At 34.5% G+C, this 19480-nt stretch overlaps 1 protein-coding gene and 2 pseudogenes across 5 annotated transcripts in view; all 3 read left to right on the top strand.

The window, feature by feature from the left end:
* The window catches only part of CENPC (centromere protein C), an 89960-nt gene extending 85276 nt beyond the window's left edge, over positions 1-4684 (top strand). For all 3 annotated transcript variants that reach the window (XM_079920014.1, XM_079920013.1, XM_079920015.1), the window contains 2 exons: positions 3020-3110; positions 4285-4684. In XM_079920014.1, coding sequence (XP_079776140.1) covers positions 3020-3110; positions 4285-4355 — 162 coding nt within the window. In that variant the 3' untranslated portion in view covers positions 4356-4684. The remainder of the gene's footprint in view (positions 1-3019; positions 3111-4284) is intronic.
* A 214-nt stretch (positions 4685-4898) lies between these two features.
* Positions 4899-6534, top strand: LOC307185990 (large ribosomal subunit protein uL1-like; annotated as a pseudogene). The gene has a single exon. The product of its transcript is annotated as a large ribosomal subunit protein uL1-like (transcript).
* Positions 6535-9631: 3097 nt separating this feature from the next.
* LOC307185819 (N-acylneuraminate-9-phosphatase-like) lies at positions 9632-10670 on the top strand (annotated as a pseudogene). The gene has a single exon. The product of its transcript is annotated as an N-acylneuraminate-9-phosphatase-like (transcript).
* The last annotated feature ends 8810 nt before the right edge of the window (positions 10671-19480 follow it).

Genomic DNA, 19480 nt, shown 5'->3' with positions numbered 1-19480 from the left:
TTGTTCCAGAGGTAAAAAATCAAAAAAGTGATAGCAACACACTTAAAGGAACCAGAGTTCCTTAGAGAAATGTCTGATTCCAGGCCTGGGACTGAGCTTGGAATATTTATCATACCTGATAGCAGACTATCAAAGACCATTAGGATTGGGTCATAAGGTCTCAGGATCCAACTTGAAGATGCTGTCTCTGGACAAAGATGAAAACTTGAGTATCAATAAGAATAACTTCACTGGATTGATACACATAAATTATATCTAAATCCATGAATTTGTAAGGCTACTACAAAAAGAAAAACTTAATTCATCACTGTCGGAGAATTCTAGGAAGCCAACTCACTTTGACAAATATGGTAAGGAAAATAATTAAACATTTATTCTGCTGTTCTCATATAAACTGTACTACTAGGTAATCAAATAATAGATATGGGGAAGTTTATCCTTTTTAGAAATAGTCCAATTAATAAATGAAGACTGAATGTTAGAATGGACTATTACCATTTTACAACACCCAATAAACTACTGGTTCTAGCATCATTGTCTACTAACATCTAAAAAGAACACAACCAGACATTATGTGTCTCCTGATGGAAGAATACAACACTGTCTATGAAGTAGTCTTGCCTTCCCCACCTTCTTTAAAAAAAAAAAAAACAAAACCCACACACAACCACCTGAAGTTAAGTCCTTAGATCTAACCACCAATTTACAGGAAATAAAGAATGGCAGACTTTTCAGATGACAACCTGGCGTTGTAATAAGCAAAATCCAGCTGTGTAAAGATTTTTAAAACAAATTTTGCTGCTTGATTTCTTCAATAAATAAGGTGCAAGGAATAAAAAAGACAACCACGTGGAATGTATAGAGATCAGGGTCCTCAACTGTGGCACTATTGACATTTTGGACTCAATAATTCTTTGTTGTAGGGAGGCTATCCTGTGCATTGTAAGAGGTTTAGAAGCAACCCTGGCCTCTACGCACTAGATTCCAGTAGTACCCCTCTAGTTGTGAGAATTACACATGTTCCCAGACATTGCCAGTTGTCCCCTGAGGGACAAAATCACCCCCAAATTGATAACCACTCAATAGATTGAGTGCTTTAAAAGCTAGATCAAGCACTGACCATATGTGACTCTTACTTGGATCCCAATTCAAACAAACCCTTAAAAGTAAGACACTGAAGAGACAACTGGAAATTTGAATATTGACTGGGCATTTAACACTAAATATTCATTTATTTTTATGTGTGACAACAGTGTTGTCATGTTTTAAAAAAGGACTTTGGTCTTTCAGTACACATTGAAATATTTACAGATGGTTTATGATGCTGGGCATTTATTTCAAAATAATATGGAATGGGGGAATCAGACTTTGAAAAGAGCAGGGTATCAGGGTTCAGTATTTATTTGTGGGAGGTCATCATTCTATTTTTGTGTATTTCAAAAGCATTCTTAGTAAGATGTTTGCAGAAATGGGGAGAGGTGTGCATAGAGAGCCAAACTGAATAGATAAGGAAAAAACATCTATAAATACATGCTTGACTTTCTGGGTAGTGTGTGTGTTCCTTTTTTTAGGCAAATTTTTTTGGATGTAATAAATATATTTCTTTTATTAAATTATAAAAATACCTTTAGAACCACTTTAAGAGTGTTCCATTGAGAGAGTATATTGTAGTGGCTAAGAACATGGATTCTGGAATCAAAGTACCTGAGTTCAAATTCCAGCTTTTCCATTTACATTGTGACCTTGGAAAGTTACACTTCTCTGTGCCTCATTTTCTTCATCTGTGAAAAGCTATTAAAATAGTACTGTCTCATTGGTAGATGCATATATTAAATGAGTAAAAATGAAGTGCTTAGAACAGTGGCTGGCATGGGGTAAGTGCTGGATAAGTGCTAGCTGCTCTCATTTTTCTGGTATTTTAGGCTCATTTTACAAAACTGGTAAGAAGAAAAGGAGAAGGCATATTTCTCTGAGGCAAAATATTCTTGATGGCTGAATCTCAGAATTTGAATCTCAGAGTTTGAAGGCCCTACATTTTGTATTTAGTTGTCAAAAAAATAGGTCATTGCCAGGTGCTATCTATATATAAAATGTAAAATTTGCTGTGTTTGAATATGGAAGCCTGTATGACTGAGCACTATATTTACCCTCTTACTTAATGTTGATGCTTGTTTAAATGTATTTTTTTTTTTGCTTTTTGTTCTTTCTTTGATTCGTCAGTCAGATTAAGTTACATATACCAAGCATGTAACCTTTAAAGAGGTGTACATAAAACCTAGCTATTTTTCTAGTATAGCTAAGTGATATTCTTTACAATGGTTCTGAATTTTCATAAATTGGTAAATAGTAAGGAAGAACAAAAGAAATGTTTTCCTGTACTAGTTTTCTATTACTGCTTTAACAAATTACCACAAATTTAAACAACTCTCATTTATTATCTCACAGTTACGTAGGTTAGAAATCAGGTGGGCTTGGCTGAGTACTCTGATTAGAGTATCACTAGGCTGGAATCAAGGTGTTGTGAGATCTGTATTCCTCTCTGAAGGCTTTTAGAATGAGTGTTTCAAATTCATTCACGTTGTTGGCAGAATTAAGTTTCACGTGGCTGTAGGGCTGAGGTTCCTGTTTCCTCACTGGCTGTTGGCTGGGGTGTCTAGAAATAGTCTATACTCCTTGGCTTATGGCTCTCTTATCTTTAGTGCTAGCAACAGTGAAAGCCCTTTTCATGCTTCAAATTTCTCTGACTTCTCTGCTTCATCTCTCGTCTGCTTCCAGTAGGAAAATTGCCCACTTTCAAGTAAGGTTTATGTAATTAGATTGGGCCCATTTAGGTAATCCAGGATAATCTCACCATCTCGAGGTCTCCTTTGCCATGTGACATAACAAATTCTGGAGATTAGAGCATTGATATCTTTGGAGAGCCGTTATTCTGCCTACCACATTTACTTTTAAGTTTCTTTGGAGTGTATTTGTTGTGGTGTTACAATTTGAAATGAGATTTTAATTTTTAATTTTACAGATTTTTTATGTTAACTTTGGTGACCTTTTATGTACCTTACACGAAACACCTTATGTAATAACAACTGGGGATTCATTCTATGTTCCTTCAGGTAAGAATAATTAAAAACCTTTTCTTTTGTATAGTTGAATACTTATATAGTTGCTCATGAGCACCATGAAAATGGAAGCCACAGTGGTCAAAATGAAGCATGATGTGATTGATGCCAAAGAAATTTGGTGCATATTTTCTTTTAATTTTTTTTATTAGATAAGTATATCAGTGTTTCAGTACATGAAAATTGAATGAGTTGCTAATTGCTGAATATAAAAATAGAAGATACGTTGTATCCAGAGTAGAAAGAAAATTATTCCCCTATGTTACCTCAAAGATATTATGTAGTCAAACAGTTTTTAGTTGGTTATTTTAAACATACAGAATAGTGTGCTTCATCAGCTATTGGAGCACAAGTCTTTGGAGATAGGAATTTTAATTTGTTCATTCATTCATTCATTCAACAAATGTGATTGAGAGTCTACCAAGCATTGCTCTAAGGGTGTGGGATACATAAAAAAAATCCCTGCCCTCATGGAGCTTACATTCTAATGAAAGGAGACAATAATAATAGCTATATTTATATAGTCCTTTGTATGTGCCAACACTGTTGTGAACACAAACAAATGAATATAACAAAACAGAATCAGACTCATAGATACAGAGAGCAAACTAGTGGTTACCAGTGGGGAGAGGGGTAGAGGGAAGGGGCAAGATAGGGGAAGAGGAATAGAGGTACAGACTACAAGGTATAAAATAAATAAGATACAAGGATGTAATGTATAGCACAGGGAATATAGAAAATATTTTATAATAACCTTAAATGGAGTATAATCTATAAAAATAATTGAATCACTGTTGTATACCTGAAACTAATATAACATTGTAAATCACATATACTTCAATTAAAAAAACCAAAAAAAACACCCCAAAACATGATTGGGTTCAGAGGGAGATTTTTTTTTCCTATCTGCACCCTTGTCTAATTTGTTTTTGCACTCATTATCAAAATGATGTGAAATTTACATTGTTTTAAGCTTTATCTGGATCACAGATGATCCTTGGATTTTTCAGTTCATGGAATTAAATAAGAGTTATTTGTTGTTACATGATTTTTTTTAAAAATTTGCCTCTATATACTGTAATAGGTCTTAGTGATGACTAAACATTTAATCAAAAGGGAATGATTCCTATGGAAATAATTTTTAATTTTCTTATCACTTTATTTCTAGGTAATTATTACAACATCAGAAATCTCCTGAATGAGGAAAGTGTTCTTCTTTTTACACAGATAAAAAGTTGAAAGATGAAGCAAAGTTTAAATATGTGTGTATATATATATTTACATACATACATATAAAACACATTGTGTAGTGAGATGTTGTAATTATTTGTAATGTTTTAAAATATTCAGTGTTGTGTACTTGTTTCAATAAACATTTCAAACTTCCATATTTATCTTCTAATTTTTCCACGAATATACACATAGCCTGTAGTGATACCCATATTCATAGTATTTTAATAACATGAAAACACCAAAATCACTGCTTCCAGTGATATACAGGCATACTTTGGAGAGGTTGTGGGTTTGATTCCAGACCACCACAATAAAGTGAAAATTGCAATAAAGTGAGTCACGAATTTTTTGATTTCCCAGTGCATATAAAAGTTACGTTTACACTATACTGTCATCTGTTAGGTGTGCAGTAGCTTTATGTCTAAAAATTAATGCATATAACTTCATTTAAGAAATACTTTATTGCTAAAAAATGCTAACCATCATTGATACCTTCAGTGAGTCATAATCTTTTTGCTGGTGGAGGGTCTTGCCTTGAGGTTGATGGCTGCTGACTGATCAGGGTGGAGGTTGCTGAAGGTTGGGGTGGCTGTGGCAATTTAAAAAAAGACAATAGCTTTTTTCTGGTTATTGCGGTGTGAGGCACCATGAGTAGCAAAGTCTCCTGTGCCACCCTGTACGAGGCAGTGCGGAAAGTCCTACACAGGAACCAGTGCAAGCGCCAGAAGGTTTTGGAGATGGTGGAGCTAAAGATCAGCCTGAAGAACTATGACCTCAGAAGGACAAACCCTTCTCAGCACCATCAGGCTTAAGTCCACTCTCCGCCCCAAGTTCTCCATATGTGTTTCGGGGGACCAGCAGCATTGTGATGAGGCCAAGGCTGTGGATAATCTCCCACATGGGCATTGAGGTGTTGAAGAAACTCAACAAGAATAAGAAACTTGTCAAGAAGATGGCCAAGAAGTATGATGCCTTTTTGGCTCCAGAGTCTGTGATCAAGCAGATCCCATGAATCCTGGGCCCAGGCCTTAATAATGCTGGCAAGTTCCCTTGCTGACCCCCAATGAGAACATGGTGGCCAGAGTTGATGAGGTGAAGTCCATGATCAAGTTCCAGATGAAGGAGGTGCTGTATCTGACAGAGGCTGTTGCCCACATGAAGATGACAGATGATGAGCTTGTGTACAACATCCACTTAGCTGTTAACTTCCTGGTGTCATTGCTCAAGAAAAATTGGCAGAACGTACAGGCTTTGTACATTAAGAGCACCATGGGCAAGCCCCAGCACCTATACTAAGGTACAGCTTGATAAACCATACTGCCACCATTAAAAAAAAAAAAAAAAGACAATAATGATCAACTGCTGCATCTATTGACTTCCTTTCACAAATGATTTCTCTGTAGCATGCATTGCTGTTTGATAGCATTTTAAGTACAGTAGAACTTCTTTCAAAATTGGAGTCAGCCCTCTCAAACCCTGCTGCTGCTTTATCAACTATAAAATTCTAAATCCTTTGTCATTATTTCAACAGTCTTGTCATTTCTACAGTCATTCCAACATCTTCACCAGGTATAAATTCCATTTCAAGAAACAGCTTTCTTTGTTCATCCTTAAGAAGCAACTCCTGATCTGTTAAAGTTTTCTTAGGGTATTGTAGCAATTGTCACATCTTCAGACTCCACTTCTGATTCTAGTTCTCTTACTATTTCCACACATCTTAAGTTCCTTCACTGTAGTCTTGAACCACTCAAAGTCATCCATTAGGGTTGTAATCAACTTCTTCCAGACTCCTGTGTTCATGTCTATATTTTGACCTCTTCCCACAAATCATGAATGTTCTTAATGGCATCTAGAATGTTGAATCCTTTCCAGAAGGTTTTTGAATTACTTTCCTCACATCCATCAGAGGAATCACTATCTATGGCAGCTATAGCCTCCTGAACTATATTTCTTAACTAATAGACTTGAAAGTCAAAATTACTCCTTGATCCATGGGCTTCAGAATGGATGTTGTGTTAGGAGGCATGAAAACAACATTAATCTCATTGTGCATGTCCAGTAGAGCTCTTGGGTGACCAGGTGTGTTGTCAGTGAGCTGTGGTATTTTGAAAGGAATCATCTTTTTCTGAGCAGTAGTTCTCAACAGTGGGCTTAAAATACTCAGAAAACCATGTTGTAAAGAGATGTGCTGTCATCCAGGCTTTGTTGTTCCATTTATATATAGAGTACAAGAAGAGTAAATTTAGCATAATTCTTAAGGGCCCTAGGATTTTTGGAATGGTAAATGAGCATTGGCTTCAACTTAAAGTCACCAGCTCTCTAAAGAGAGTCAGCCTGTCCTCTGAAACTAAAGCTAGACACTGACTACTCCTCTCTAGGTATGAGTCTTAGATGGCATTTTTCTCAACATAAGTCTCTTTTGTCTACACTGAAAATCTGTTGGCTTAATGTAGCCACCTTCATGAATTAGCTAGATCTTCTGGATAACTTGCTGCAGCTTCTACATCAGTACTTGCTTCACCTTGCACTTTTATGTTATGGAGGCAGTTTCTTTCCTTAAACTTCATGAATCAACCTCTGCTGGCTTCAGACTTCTGCAGCTTCCTTACCTCTCTCAACCTTCATAGAATTGAAGAGTGTTAGAGCCTTGCTCTGGTTTAGGCTTTGTCTTAAGAGGATACTGTGGCTGGTTTGATCTTCCGTCCAGAACACTAAAACTTTTATCATGTCAGTAAGGCTCTTTCACTTTCTTATCATTCATATGTTCACCAGAGTAGCACTTTTAATTGCCTTCAAGAATTTTTCCTTATCTTGGCTCTTGTGAGTTATGCTGTAATGAACATAGGAGTGCAGATATCTCTTCTAGGTACTGATTTCATTTCCTTTGGATACATGTGCAAAAGAGGGATTACTGAATTGTATGGTAGTTCTATTTTTAATTTTTTGAGGAACTTCCATACTGTTTTCTATTAAGGCTGTACCACTTTATATTTCCACCAACAGTGTAAAAGAGTTTCCATTTCTTCACATCTTCACTAGCACTTGTTATCTTTTACCCTTTTGATACTAGCCTTTCTAACAGATTTGAGGTGATAAGCCATTGTGGTTTTGATTTGCATTTCCTTGATGATTAGTGATGATGAGCATCTTTTCATTTACCTGCTGTCCCTTTGTATGTCTTTTTTGGAAAATGATCTCAGTTATATATGATGTCTAAAATTACATTCATAGAAGCAGAGAATAGAGCAGTGGTTACCAGGGGCGGGGGGGGGGTGGTGGTGTGGAGAAAATGGGGAGATGGTTGCTCAGAGGGTAGAAAGTTGTAGTTATGTAGAATGAGTAAGTTCTAGAGTCCTAATGTACAACATGATGACTATAGTTAATACTCTAGTGTATACTGGAAATTTGCTAAGAGTAGATTTCAAGTGCTTGCACCACATACAACACACACACACACACACACACACACACACACACACACACACACACACGGAAAACTGTGAGGAGATGGGTATGCTAATTAGCTTGACTGTAGTAATCATTCCACTAAGTATATCAAAACATGCTGTACACCAAGCATCCCAGTCTAACTCAGAAATGATGCATGCACAGGGTGGACTTGAGAGAGCATGGCAAAAAGTGAAAGCCAAGGGGGACTTGAGAACTGGCTGCAATGTTGAATATATCTCCCATCTCACACAGAGAACAGTTAGCAGAGGGTAGAAGTCTTATAGACTCAAAGTGTGTGATGTTAACTTCTGTCCAAATCATTAGCTGACTATTAAGCTATTCAGAGACAGAGGCTACCCCTGGGGAGCCAGGATAAAAATTGAAATAAAGAATTTGAAAAAATGAGCAGAGACAGCCAATAGCTCTACATCACAGGCCAATAGATTCCACAGTTTGAGTATGGGCAAGATGATAAAATAAAAAACACTCCTTAGATGTAAAACACAGTCTAGAGTTGCTATAATAAATTACCTAAAATGTCCAGTTTTCAGCCAAAAATTATTAGACATGCAAAGAAATAGAAAAGTGTGAAATGTACTAAGGAAAAAATCAGCAGCTAATGGAAACTGAGTCTGTATGGGCCTAGATGTTAGATTAGCAAAGACCAGCCAGGAATTAATAGACAAGCTCAAAGAATTAAAGGTAAAAATGTTAAAAATGAGCAGAAAAAAAATATATATATATATAATCTATAGAGAAATATAGACTATAAAAAATAACCAAATTTGAATTCTAGAGTTAAAAAGTGTGACTGAATTAAAAATAAAAATTATTAGATGGACTCAACAGCAAATTTGAGGTAGCAGAGATCATTTATTTGAAGATATATCAATAGAAAGTATACAAAGAATTTTAAAAGATTGAAAAAATGAGCAGAAGAACCCTAAAGACCTGTGATACAATGACAAGCATTCCAACATGTATAAAGGGAGTTGGCAAAGGAGAGGAGAGAAAGAGAAGAGGAGACAAAATTTTTGAACAATATCTCCAAACTTCTGAAAGTTGATTAAAAACATTAACATTTAGATGCAAATAGCTCACCAAATCACTAGTAGGGTAAGTAAAAAGAGCACCATAACTAGAAACAACATAGTCAAAATGATAAAAGACAACTCGTCAAAGGAGCCAGAGAAAATGACTCATCACATAGAAGGGAACAATAATATGTTTAACAATGGACTTCTTATCAGAAATGGTGGAGGATAGAAGATAACAGAATGACACAGTCAAAGTGCTGGAACAAAAGAAACTAAACCCAGAATTGTATATCAGGTGGAACATTCATTCAGAAATGAAGTTAAAATGAAAATATTCTCAGGTATAAAAAAAAATTGAAAGAATTTGTTGCTAATAGACCTAGCCTGTAAGAAACACTGAAGTTCTTAAGGCTGAAAAGAAACACACCCGATGATAAGTTAGATACACAGGGCGGAATGAAGAGTACCAAAGGTATTAAATATAAAAGATTGGTTATATGTTTTCTCTTAATTGAAAAGAAGATAATTCAAAGCAATAATTGTAACACCAACTTGTTGGGATATATAAATACACAGTCAAATATATGCATATTATAATCTACACAACAATAGCACAGATTAAAAGGGGAAAAGAAATGAAGCTACATAGATGCAAAGTTGCTATATTTTTACCAAAATGAAGTTAGCGGTGACCTGACAGAAACTAGGATAAATTTAACATGAATATAGAAATATCTACAGCAGCCATTAAAGTAATAAAAGATACAAATTCAGGAGTTGGTGCGCCATGCAGGCAACAGTGGCATGGGGGCTGAGCCAGGTGTGAGCTGTCTTCTTCGACCTGGACAGCATACTCATCAACATGCCCAGGGTGAGTCGGAAGGGCATGTTGGAGGTGATAAAGCTCTTACAATCAAAATACCATTTCAAAGAAGAGGCTGAAGTCATCTGTGACAAAGTTCAAATTAAACTCAGCAAGGAATGTTTTCATCCTTCTAATACATGCATTACTGACCTCAGGACTTTACACTGGGTGGAAGCAATCCAGGAAACCAAAGGTGGTGCAGCCAATAGGAAACTGACTGAAGGATGTTATTTTCTGTGGAAATCTACATATTTACAGCATATGACACTAGCAGATGTCAAAGCCATGTTTACTGAACTTCAAAAGGATGTCTGCCTACTTTTATTAACAAATGGAGACAGACCCAGAGGGAGATCGAGGCTTGTGCCTATCTGTCCTATTTTGATGCTAATGTTGTAGATGGAGAGCAGAAAGTGGAGAAGCCAGCACCTTCCATATTTTATTACTCCTGTGATCTCCTTGGAGTAGAGCCTGGGGACTGTGTGATGGTTGGTGACACACTAGAAACTGATATTCAAGAAGGCCTCAATGCAGGGCTGAAGGCAACAGTCTGGAAAGATAAAAATGGAATGGAGCCATTGAAGTCATCCCCCATGCCACATTATATAGTTTCTTCTGTGCTAGAGTTACCTGCTCTCTTACAAAGTGTAGACTACAAAGTCAGTGTGTCAGCTTAAAGCACAGAAAGGGTTATGCTTATGAATTTTAGCGTCAAATTACAGGGTTTGAACTAAGAAAAGTTAAGGCATTCTGTATACTATGACCCAGTTCTAAGAATAGTTATACTTGTCGTGTAATGACCAACCAACCATTGACTGGTATTTATATCTGAAAATCCAGTGTACATTAATACAAGTTGCTTTTAGTAGTGTAATCCAGAAAACTTGAAGTATATTTGTTAATCTGTGGCTTGAAATTTTTTTTAAAAAGTTATGTTATTAATCTTTTAGCATCTTGGATCTATGAAGATACTAAGGAGGATAACATATATGGATGCACAAATGTAGATTTTATGTTTTGGCTTAAAAAGATATTTTTTAAAAATAGATATTCTAAAATATGTATAATAGAGATTTATTAGAGCAGTTGGACCTGGTTAATATGAAGTACCAAGTCACATGCAAATCAAAACATATTTCATAGTGAAATTATTTTTGTATTTTCTGTTTTTAAAACATGTACCATATTTTTGCCTACTTCGAATGTATACTTATGAATTTAATTTTTCTACATTACCTTTGGGGTAGTGTAATTTTCCTATGGTGTGTACATGACCAATAAATTCCTCCAGTAAAAATCAGCATATGGTGCTCCTTTTCCATTACATTTTCCCATTTTTCCAGAGTGAGCTTATAGGTTCCTGTTAGTCTTTACCTTTTATGGTAGTACTGTTACTATCTTTTCCCAGGTACACAAGCGGTTTGAGGGACTAGTCTGTCTTGCTGTGGATGAGTACAAGCCACATGGCACCAGAAGTCATTTTCCTTCTGTGGCCACATCAGAGGGGAATTGCCTTGGTGAGGCCTAATCATGCTGCACCCCATCTGTTGCCTACTGACTGAATAGTTTCACCCATATGATGAAAACCAATAGAAAATTAGGTTTTGCTATGAACCATTTCCAGAGTGCCTTTTAATACTTGACTGGCTCTTTTTGGTGTTACCATCTGCCTTAAATCTGTTTTTCAAATTTTGGGAACTATGTGATTGTTTCACAAATTTCTATATCCATTTCAGGGTTTGCTTTGAGCTTACTAATTAATGACTCCATAGTGAGGCATCTTGCAATTAGAAAAATTTCTCAAGAACATTAGCTAGAAAGTCTCATGATATCACCAACGAAACTTAGAGTACTATGGTTAATTAAAGAAAAAAGAAATAATGTTTGGATTGTTTTTTGGTAGGGTTTTTGTTTTTTTTAACTGTTGTATGGGAAACTACTAATGTAAAATGTTAGATTGTTGAGATAGCTATGGTTCCTTCAAGTATCCTACCAAGAACAGGATTCTCTGCCATTGTGCATATGCCTGTTGTGCTTACTTCTCATTCTTAATTTTTAAAAATGTGATTGTGCCTTTGACTGTCTAGGGTGTTGTCACTCTGAAGCTGAATGTGTGTGAACAGGGAATGTTTGTGTATAGCTCTACTAGGTGCAGTGCCCATGTGATCTCAATTATATTGTAGCTGTTTTTAAAATTGTTGAGTCAGAGAATCTTGCAGAAAAATAGTTTTGTGCATGATTTCTCTAGTGGACTGATGTGTGATGCTGAGGGCTTGTCCTTTCAGCTCTCCCACAGGACAGGTCTAGGCATGGCATATTCATTATGCTCCCTGAGAAGGTTCATTGCTCCAAGATAATAGGAGCAGATCTCAACACAAGAACACCTAGGATGTTAAGTGAGCAGTTCTTCAGCAAAAGTGATCTGGGGAGGAATGAAAGAATTGAGTTTCCTTGTCTTCAGTTTGTATTCTAGACAGTGCAGTAATGCAATATTACATTCCATTTGCACCGTTTCTTAGTGAAGAACTTTGTGGTTTTCTGCCTTCTGAGTGGGTTGTCACAGAAGATATTAAGAAACCTTGGAATAGACCTACTATTAATTTTTTTAGAATAATATTTCTTAAAAAAAATGATGTAACAGGAAAAAAAAGATACAAATTCAGAATATTTAAAATGGTACACTAAAAAGATTGTCTAACCCAAAATAAGGCAGGGAAGAATAAAGGAATAACAACAAAACCCCATGAGACATATAGAAAAGAAAAAGGAAAATGGGAGATATGAATCCAATCTTACCAATATTTACATTAAATGTGACTGGATTAAACACTCCAATCAAAAGGCAATGATTGTTAGACTGGATTTTTAAAATTCAAGATCCAAGTATGTATAATAGCCATTTTTAATTCAAAGACACAATAGGTTGAATGCAACATGACAGAAAAAGATCTACTGGTGTACCATGTTTTATTGCACTTCACTTTACTGTGCTTTGCATGTTACATTTTTTTACAAATTGAAGGTTCGTGACAACCTTTTGTTGAGTAAGTCTACCAGCATTATTTTCCCAACAGGTTTGTTTTTAAACTAAGGTATGTACATTTTTAAGAAACATAATGCTATTTATTGCACACTTAATATACTATAGTATGGTGAAAACATGACTTTTATATGCACTGGGAAACCAAAAATTTCATGTGACTTACATTCTCGCTTTATTGTAAATTTGCTTCATTGTGGTGGTCTGGAACTGAACCTACCATATCTCTGAGGTATGCCTGTACCAGACAAACAGTAAATAAAAGACAGCTTAAGTGGCTATAGTAATATCAGAGAAATAGACATTAATATGAAAATATTACAACGTGATATTTCATAATGATAAAAGGGTCAATACAGCAATAAAATATAACAACAGTAAATGAATATGAACCTAACAATACAGTCTCAAAATACATGAAGTCAAAATTGGCAGATTTAAAAAAGAAATAGATATTCAACAGAATGAGTTATCAATATTTCTATCAATAATGGAAAGAAAAACTACACAGAAAATCAGTAAGAATATAGAAGACTTAAACAATACAATCAACCAGCTCTTTCTAATAGATATAGAATATTCTACCCAACAACAGACAACATATTTGTTTCTAATACACATGGAACATTCTCCAAGATCATACTGTGGATTATCAAACAATCTAGATAAATGTTAAAGTATTGAAGTGTACAAAGTGTCCACATCGGGGGATGACAACACCTACAGGCTGAATCCAGCTCACTGCATTTTGTATATAAAGTTTTACTGAAACATAACCACACTTATTCATTTACCTATTGTCTATGGCTGCTTTCATGTTTCAACAGCAGAACTGAGAAATTGCAATAGAAACCACACGGCTGTCAAAGGCTAAAATTGTGGAAAAACTTAGCAAATCTCTGAATTAGTAATCAACACAGAGAAACAAATTTGGGGAACCCTCAAATAGTTGGAGTTTATGAGACACTTCAAAATAACCAATGGGTTATTTAAGACATTAGAAAATGGCTTAAATTAGGCAAAAACAAAAATGGCTTATTAAGGTGCAGCTTTAAATGGTTGAATTAGAAAGGAAGAAATTTTACAATAATCTAAGCATCCAGCTTAAGAAGCTAGATAAAGAAGAGCAAATAACACCAAAGTATGCAGAACAGTAAATTATAAAGACCAGATCAAAAATCAGTGAAATATTAGAAACAAAAAGACAATAGAGAAAAATAAGTGAAACCAAAAGTTAATCATTTTGAAAGAACAACAAAACTGATAAAAGCTTAGCAAGAATGAACAAGAAAAATTATTATATAGCATAATTTGTGCTCCAGATACTGTACTAAACATTTTTGTATTAACTTAAGCATGTTTTATGTCAAATCTCAAGAAAATTGTTGAAGGAGAAAATATTATAAACTTTATGCAAATCAAGTTGAACATTTAGATATAGGCAAATTCAAAACTAAATTTATCAAAACTAAAGAGATAAGAAATCTGAATACTGTGATACTTATTAAAGAAGTTAAAACCATAATTAAAAATCTTCCCATAAAGCAAACTCCAGGCCTGGATGATGTTACTGGTATGTCTTTCTACCATTTGAGAAGGAAGTACTATCAATCTTTTATAAACTCTTCCAGAGATTACCAGAAGAATGGATAGTTTTGAACTCATTTTATAAGGCGTGTATACCTTGATACCACCACTTGACAATGTTGTAATAAAAAAAAAAAAAGAAAACATAAATATTCCCTCAGAGACCTAGATACACAAAAAATCCTTAAAATATCAAGAGATTGAATACAGCAATATATAAATAGAATAGTACATCATGACAAAGTGGGCTTTATTCCAGAAATGCAAGGGAGATCAAAATTTGAAAAAAATGTACTTCACCAAGTGGTGAATTATAAGTGAGAAAACCATATGATCATTTTAATAGACACAGATAAATAGATTCTTGATTTTAAAAAGAGAACTCAGCAAACCAGAAATGCAAAGAACTTCCTCAGTCTAATAAAGGAATTTTTTTTTAAGTTTACAGCCAACATTGTACTTTAAGGTGAAATGAATGCCATTAACGTTGGCCACAAAGCAGGATGGCTATTCTTACTGTTTCTATTCAATACTTTGCAGGATGTCCTAGCCAGTACAGTAAGTCAAGAAAAAGAAATATAAAGCATAAAGATTGAAAGGAAAAGTCGAAATGTCTGTATTCACAGGTGTGATGGTATATATAGAATACATTCATAGAAAATCTTAAGCAATCTTAAAAAAAAGTGATAACTAGTGAATTTAGCAAGGTCATAGAATAAAAGTTAAATATATAAAAATCACTTGTACTTCTAGATATCAGCAAAAAAAACCCTTGAAAAATGAAATTAGAGAAATAATATAATTTACCATAGCATCAAAAACATGCAGTGCTTACCAATAAATTTAACAAAAGATGAACAACATCTCTATTTTGAAATTATAAAATAAGACCAAGAGAAATATAAGACCTAAATAAATGAAGAGATATATCATGTTCACTGAAGTGTACATAATGCTGGTTTAGATGAGAATTCTTCCTAAATTGACCTAAAGATCAATGCAATCCCAATCAACATCCCAGCAGGCTATTTATATAGTAGATATTGAGAAGCTAATTCTAAAATTTTTATGCAAATTCAAAGAACCTACAATACAATTGGCAAAACAGTCTTGAAAATCTTGAACAAAATTAGAAGACTCACAGAGTCTTTTTAATAAAGACAACTGGATGTCCATGTAGGATAAAAATTGATCTTGACCCCAACCTGACACTATACGAAAGAAACTAATTCTAGATGGATCATATAACATAAAACAAAAGAGCTAAACATAACATAAAATAAAGCTTATCTTCATAAACAGATATTTCAAACCTACTTGGAATGGCTAAAATTAAAGACTGATAACACCAAATGTCAACAAGGGTGTGAAGCAAATGCAATTCACATAATTTGCTGGTGGGAGTGTAAAATGATAAAATGACTTTGGAAAAGTGTTTGGCAGTTTATCATAACATTAACCATATACTTTAACCTAGCGATTCCATCATTGGTATCAACCCAAGAGAAATAAAAGCATATGTCCATTTATAAACTTGACAAGAGTATTCACAGCAGCTATTCATAATAGCTCAAAACAGAAAACAACCCAAATGTCCATCCAGAGGAAAATAAAGTGATATATTCATATGGAATACCACTCAACAATAAAACATGAATGAACAACTGATAGACATACCATGGTGCATGAATATTAGCCATTGTGCTGAGTGAAAGATTTTATGAGTCCATATGTATAAAGTTCTAGAACAAATAAAACCTATCTACAGCGATAAATAGAATAGTGGCCCAAGGGATGGAAGTGGGGTTGATAGGAAAAGACTTGAACAGAATAAGAGTGACAAAAATTCTGTGGGTTACTTAGGTAAGTACTTAGGTAAGATGTACTTGTCCAAAACTCATTGAACTGTACTTATGCATTTGACTGTAAATTATATCAATAAAATAAATGCTTCACTTAAAAAAATATCAAGCCATTGCAGATGACTGAGCAAAATTCTGTCCAGTCTAAGTAAAGATGGAAATACATCCAGTCATATAACTCTTAACTTGGGAAAGTAAGTATACCAGTTTCTCTAATGATTAAAAAATTTATTCATATACCAAGCTCTATAACTTCTTTTGGAGACATTGAGGAATATAGTGGAAAATGGCCTAGGAAGTTTCACATGAAAAGTAATACATTTGCATTGATTTTTAAAATAAGAGCAAAATTTAAAGCACACTGTTGAATTATAATTCTGACAAATGGAATGAAAATTTTCTGGTTCATATGAAGATATTTAAAATAACTTCAGGAATAGCTGCCAGCAGTTCGTTTCTGATATTTAACTATTTTCTCCCCTAAAACTCTTTAGTGTTCTACATATTTTTAGTACATCTGGTAACATTAAGAAGAAAGCCTTAGTTATTCTCTAATGATCTTTCACACTGACTCTCCTTTTAAGAATGATGGGTTCTAAGCAGAAGCATTACTGTGAAACCTACAGGTTTCAGAGAGGGCATGGCCCTGCCTACACTTTGACTTCAGACTGTTAGCCTCCAGAATTGTGAGACAATACATTTTTCTTGTTTTAAGCCACTTAGTTTGTACTATTTTGTTACCATAGCCCAAGGAAAGTAATATAGATGTACCTTTTACCGTAGTTCTCTGTTGAATTATTTTGATTAATGACTCTAATATTTAGAAAAGATTTTTTAATGAATGGACATATTAATCAGATCTCTTCTGACAAAGAGATATCCTATACAGTATATACAATAGAATATTACTCAGTCTTTAAAAAGAAGATGCTGCCATTTGTGATAATATAGGTGAACCTGGACTATGTTATGCTAAGTAAAATAAGCCAGGCACAGAAAGGCCTCACAGAACTTTGCTCTGCACATTTGCAGCCAGTTACTCATCCAAACTCTGGGTCTGTGATGGCTAATACAATAGCCAGAAACCACATGCTGTAGACATTTAAATTTAAACAAAATAAAATATTTAGTTCCTTAGATGTACTTGCCACATTACAGTGGCTCAATAGCCACACAGTGCTGGTGGCTACCATAATGGACAGCACAGATATATGTATTTCCATCATTGCAGAAAGTTCTATTGCACAGCATTGCTCTTGGGTACCCCATGCATATTTCTGGAGCTCTGTTTTCAATACAGGTTTCTCTTCTCTGATATCCTGCTCCACAATTCCAGCTGTCTCAACAGCCCCAAATTATAATCTGTTTTTTCTGCCCAGCGAGACTTCTGCTCTGTTTGAACTCTATCCTGTATCCAGTTTTGAAAAGCACATAAAACTAGGTGACTTTGGAGCTAACCTTATGCCTTTCAAGAATCACAGCCCTGCACTGTTCTCCAAGGCCCGCACATAGTTACTTTTTATATTTCGCTAGTTTATATTTGGTGAGGGAGAGCAAATTCAATAGACATCCATCATGGCAATCACCACAAAAGTTTGATGATGCTTGTAATAGTTCATTTTAATTGTCAAGTAGTATTCCAAGTTTTATCCATTTACTTGATGAATGGATGTACCTTTCATCCAGTTTCCCTCAATGGTTACATATTATGTAACTATAGTACAATGCCCAAAATAGGAAATTTGCCTGGGTATAATGTGTATGTGTGTGGTTGCATGTCATTTTATCATGTGTAAATTTGTGTAAGCACCACTGCAGTCAAGATATAGAACTATCACCACAAAGCTTTCCTGCATGCTGCCTCTTTATAATCACATAGATTCCCCTTCCCTTCACTCCCCTAATCTTAACCTCCTGCACTACTTTATTCTCCATCTCTACAATTTTGTCACTTAGAGACCGTTATATCAATGGAATCATATAGTATATGACCTTTGGCTTTTTCTTACTTAGCATAATGCCCTTGAAATCCATTCAAGTTGTGTATATCATTAGCTCATTTCTTTTTATTGCTTAGTAGTATTCCTTGGTATGGATGTACCACAAATAAAGATAATATGAACATTATGTATAGGTTGTTCTGTAAATGTAGGTTTTCATTTCTTTGGGGTAAATGCACAGAAATACATATGGTATTTCTACCACGTCAATCTGCTAAACTGTTTTCTAGATTGGTTTACTGTTTTACATTCTCACAATCAACATATGAAATATCCATTTCTTCGCATCCTTACCAGCATTTGCTATTGTCAGTTTTTTTTCAGTTCTTCTAATAGATAAGTGGGGATATCTCATCATAATCTTTATTTGCATTTCACTAGTGATGTTGAAAATCTTTTCATATGTTATTTGCCACCCATGTATCCTTTTCAGTGAAATGTCTCTTCTTGTCTTTTGACCATTTTCTATTTGGATTTTTTTAAATGTTGAGTTTTGATTATTTAAAAAATATATCCACCTAAAACTAATACAATGTTGTATGTCAATTATATCTCAATAAAACTGGAAAAGAATAAAAAGTTTATTTTGGATATGAATCATTTTTGGATATATGGTTTGCAAATATTTTCTCCTAGTCTCTGGCATGCTTTTTCATCATCTAACAGGGTCTTTTGAAGAGCACGGTTTTAAATCTTGATAAAGTCTGATTTATGGATTTTTTTCTTTATAGATCATGCTTTCAGTGTCAAGCAAACTATTTTATTTTTTAAGGTATACAACATGATAATTTAATATAAGCATACATTGTGAAATGATTACCACAATTAAGTTAATTAACACATCCATTACCTCACACAGTTAATATTTTGCCTGTATGTGGTGAGAACACTTAAGATCTACTCTCTTAGCAAATTTCAAGTATACAATACCATATTATTAGCTATAATCACCATGCTATACATTAGATCCCCAGAATTTACTCATCTTATTACTGACAGTTTGTAACACTTTGACCATCATCTCCCTCTTTACCCCACCCCCAGCTCCTGGCAACAACCATTCTATAGTTCTATGAATTTAACTTTTTTTTTTTTAAAGATTCAACATGTAACTGAGATCATACAGTATTTGTCTTTCTGTGTCTGGTTTATTTCTCTTAGCATAATGTCCCCAAGGTTCATTCATGTTGTTGCAGATAGCAGGATTTTATTCTTTTTTATGGCTGAATAATATTCATATATATATATATACACACATATATATATTTATTTCTCAATTTATAATTTTTT

This window comes from Stenella coeruleoalba (assembly GCF_951394435.1).
Source record: "Stenella coeruleoalba genome assembly, chromosome: 4".
NCBI lineage: Eukaryota > Metazoa > Chordata > Mammalia > Artiodactyla > Delphinidae > Stenella > Stenella coeruleoalba.
This window is presented reverse-complemented; position numbering and strand designations above follow the sequence as displayed.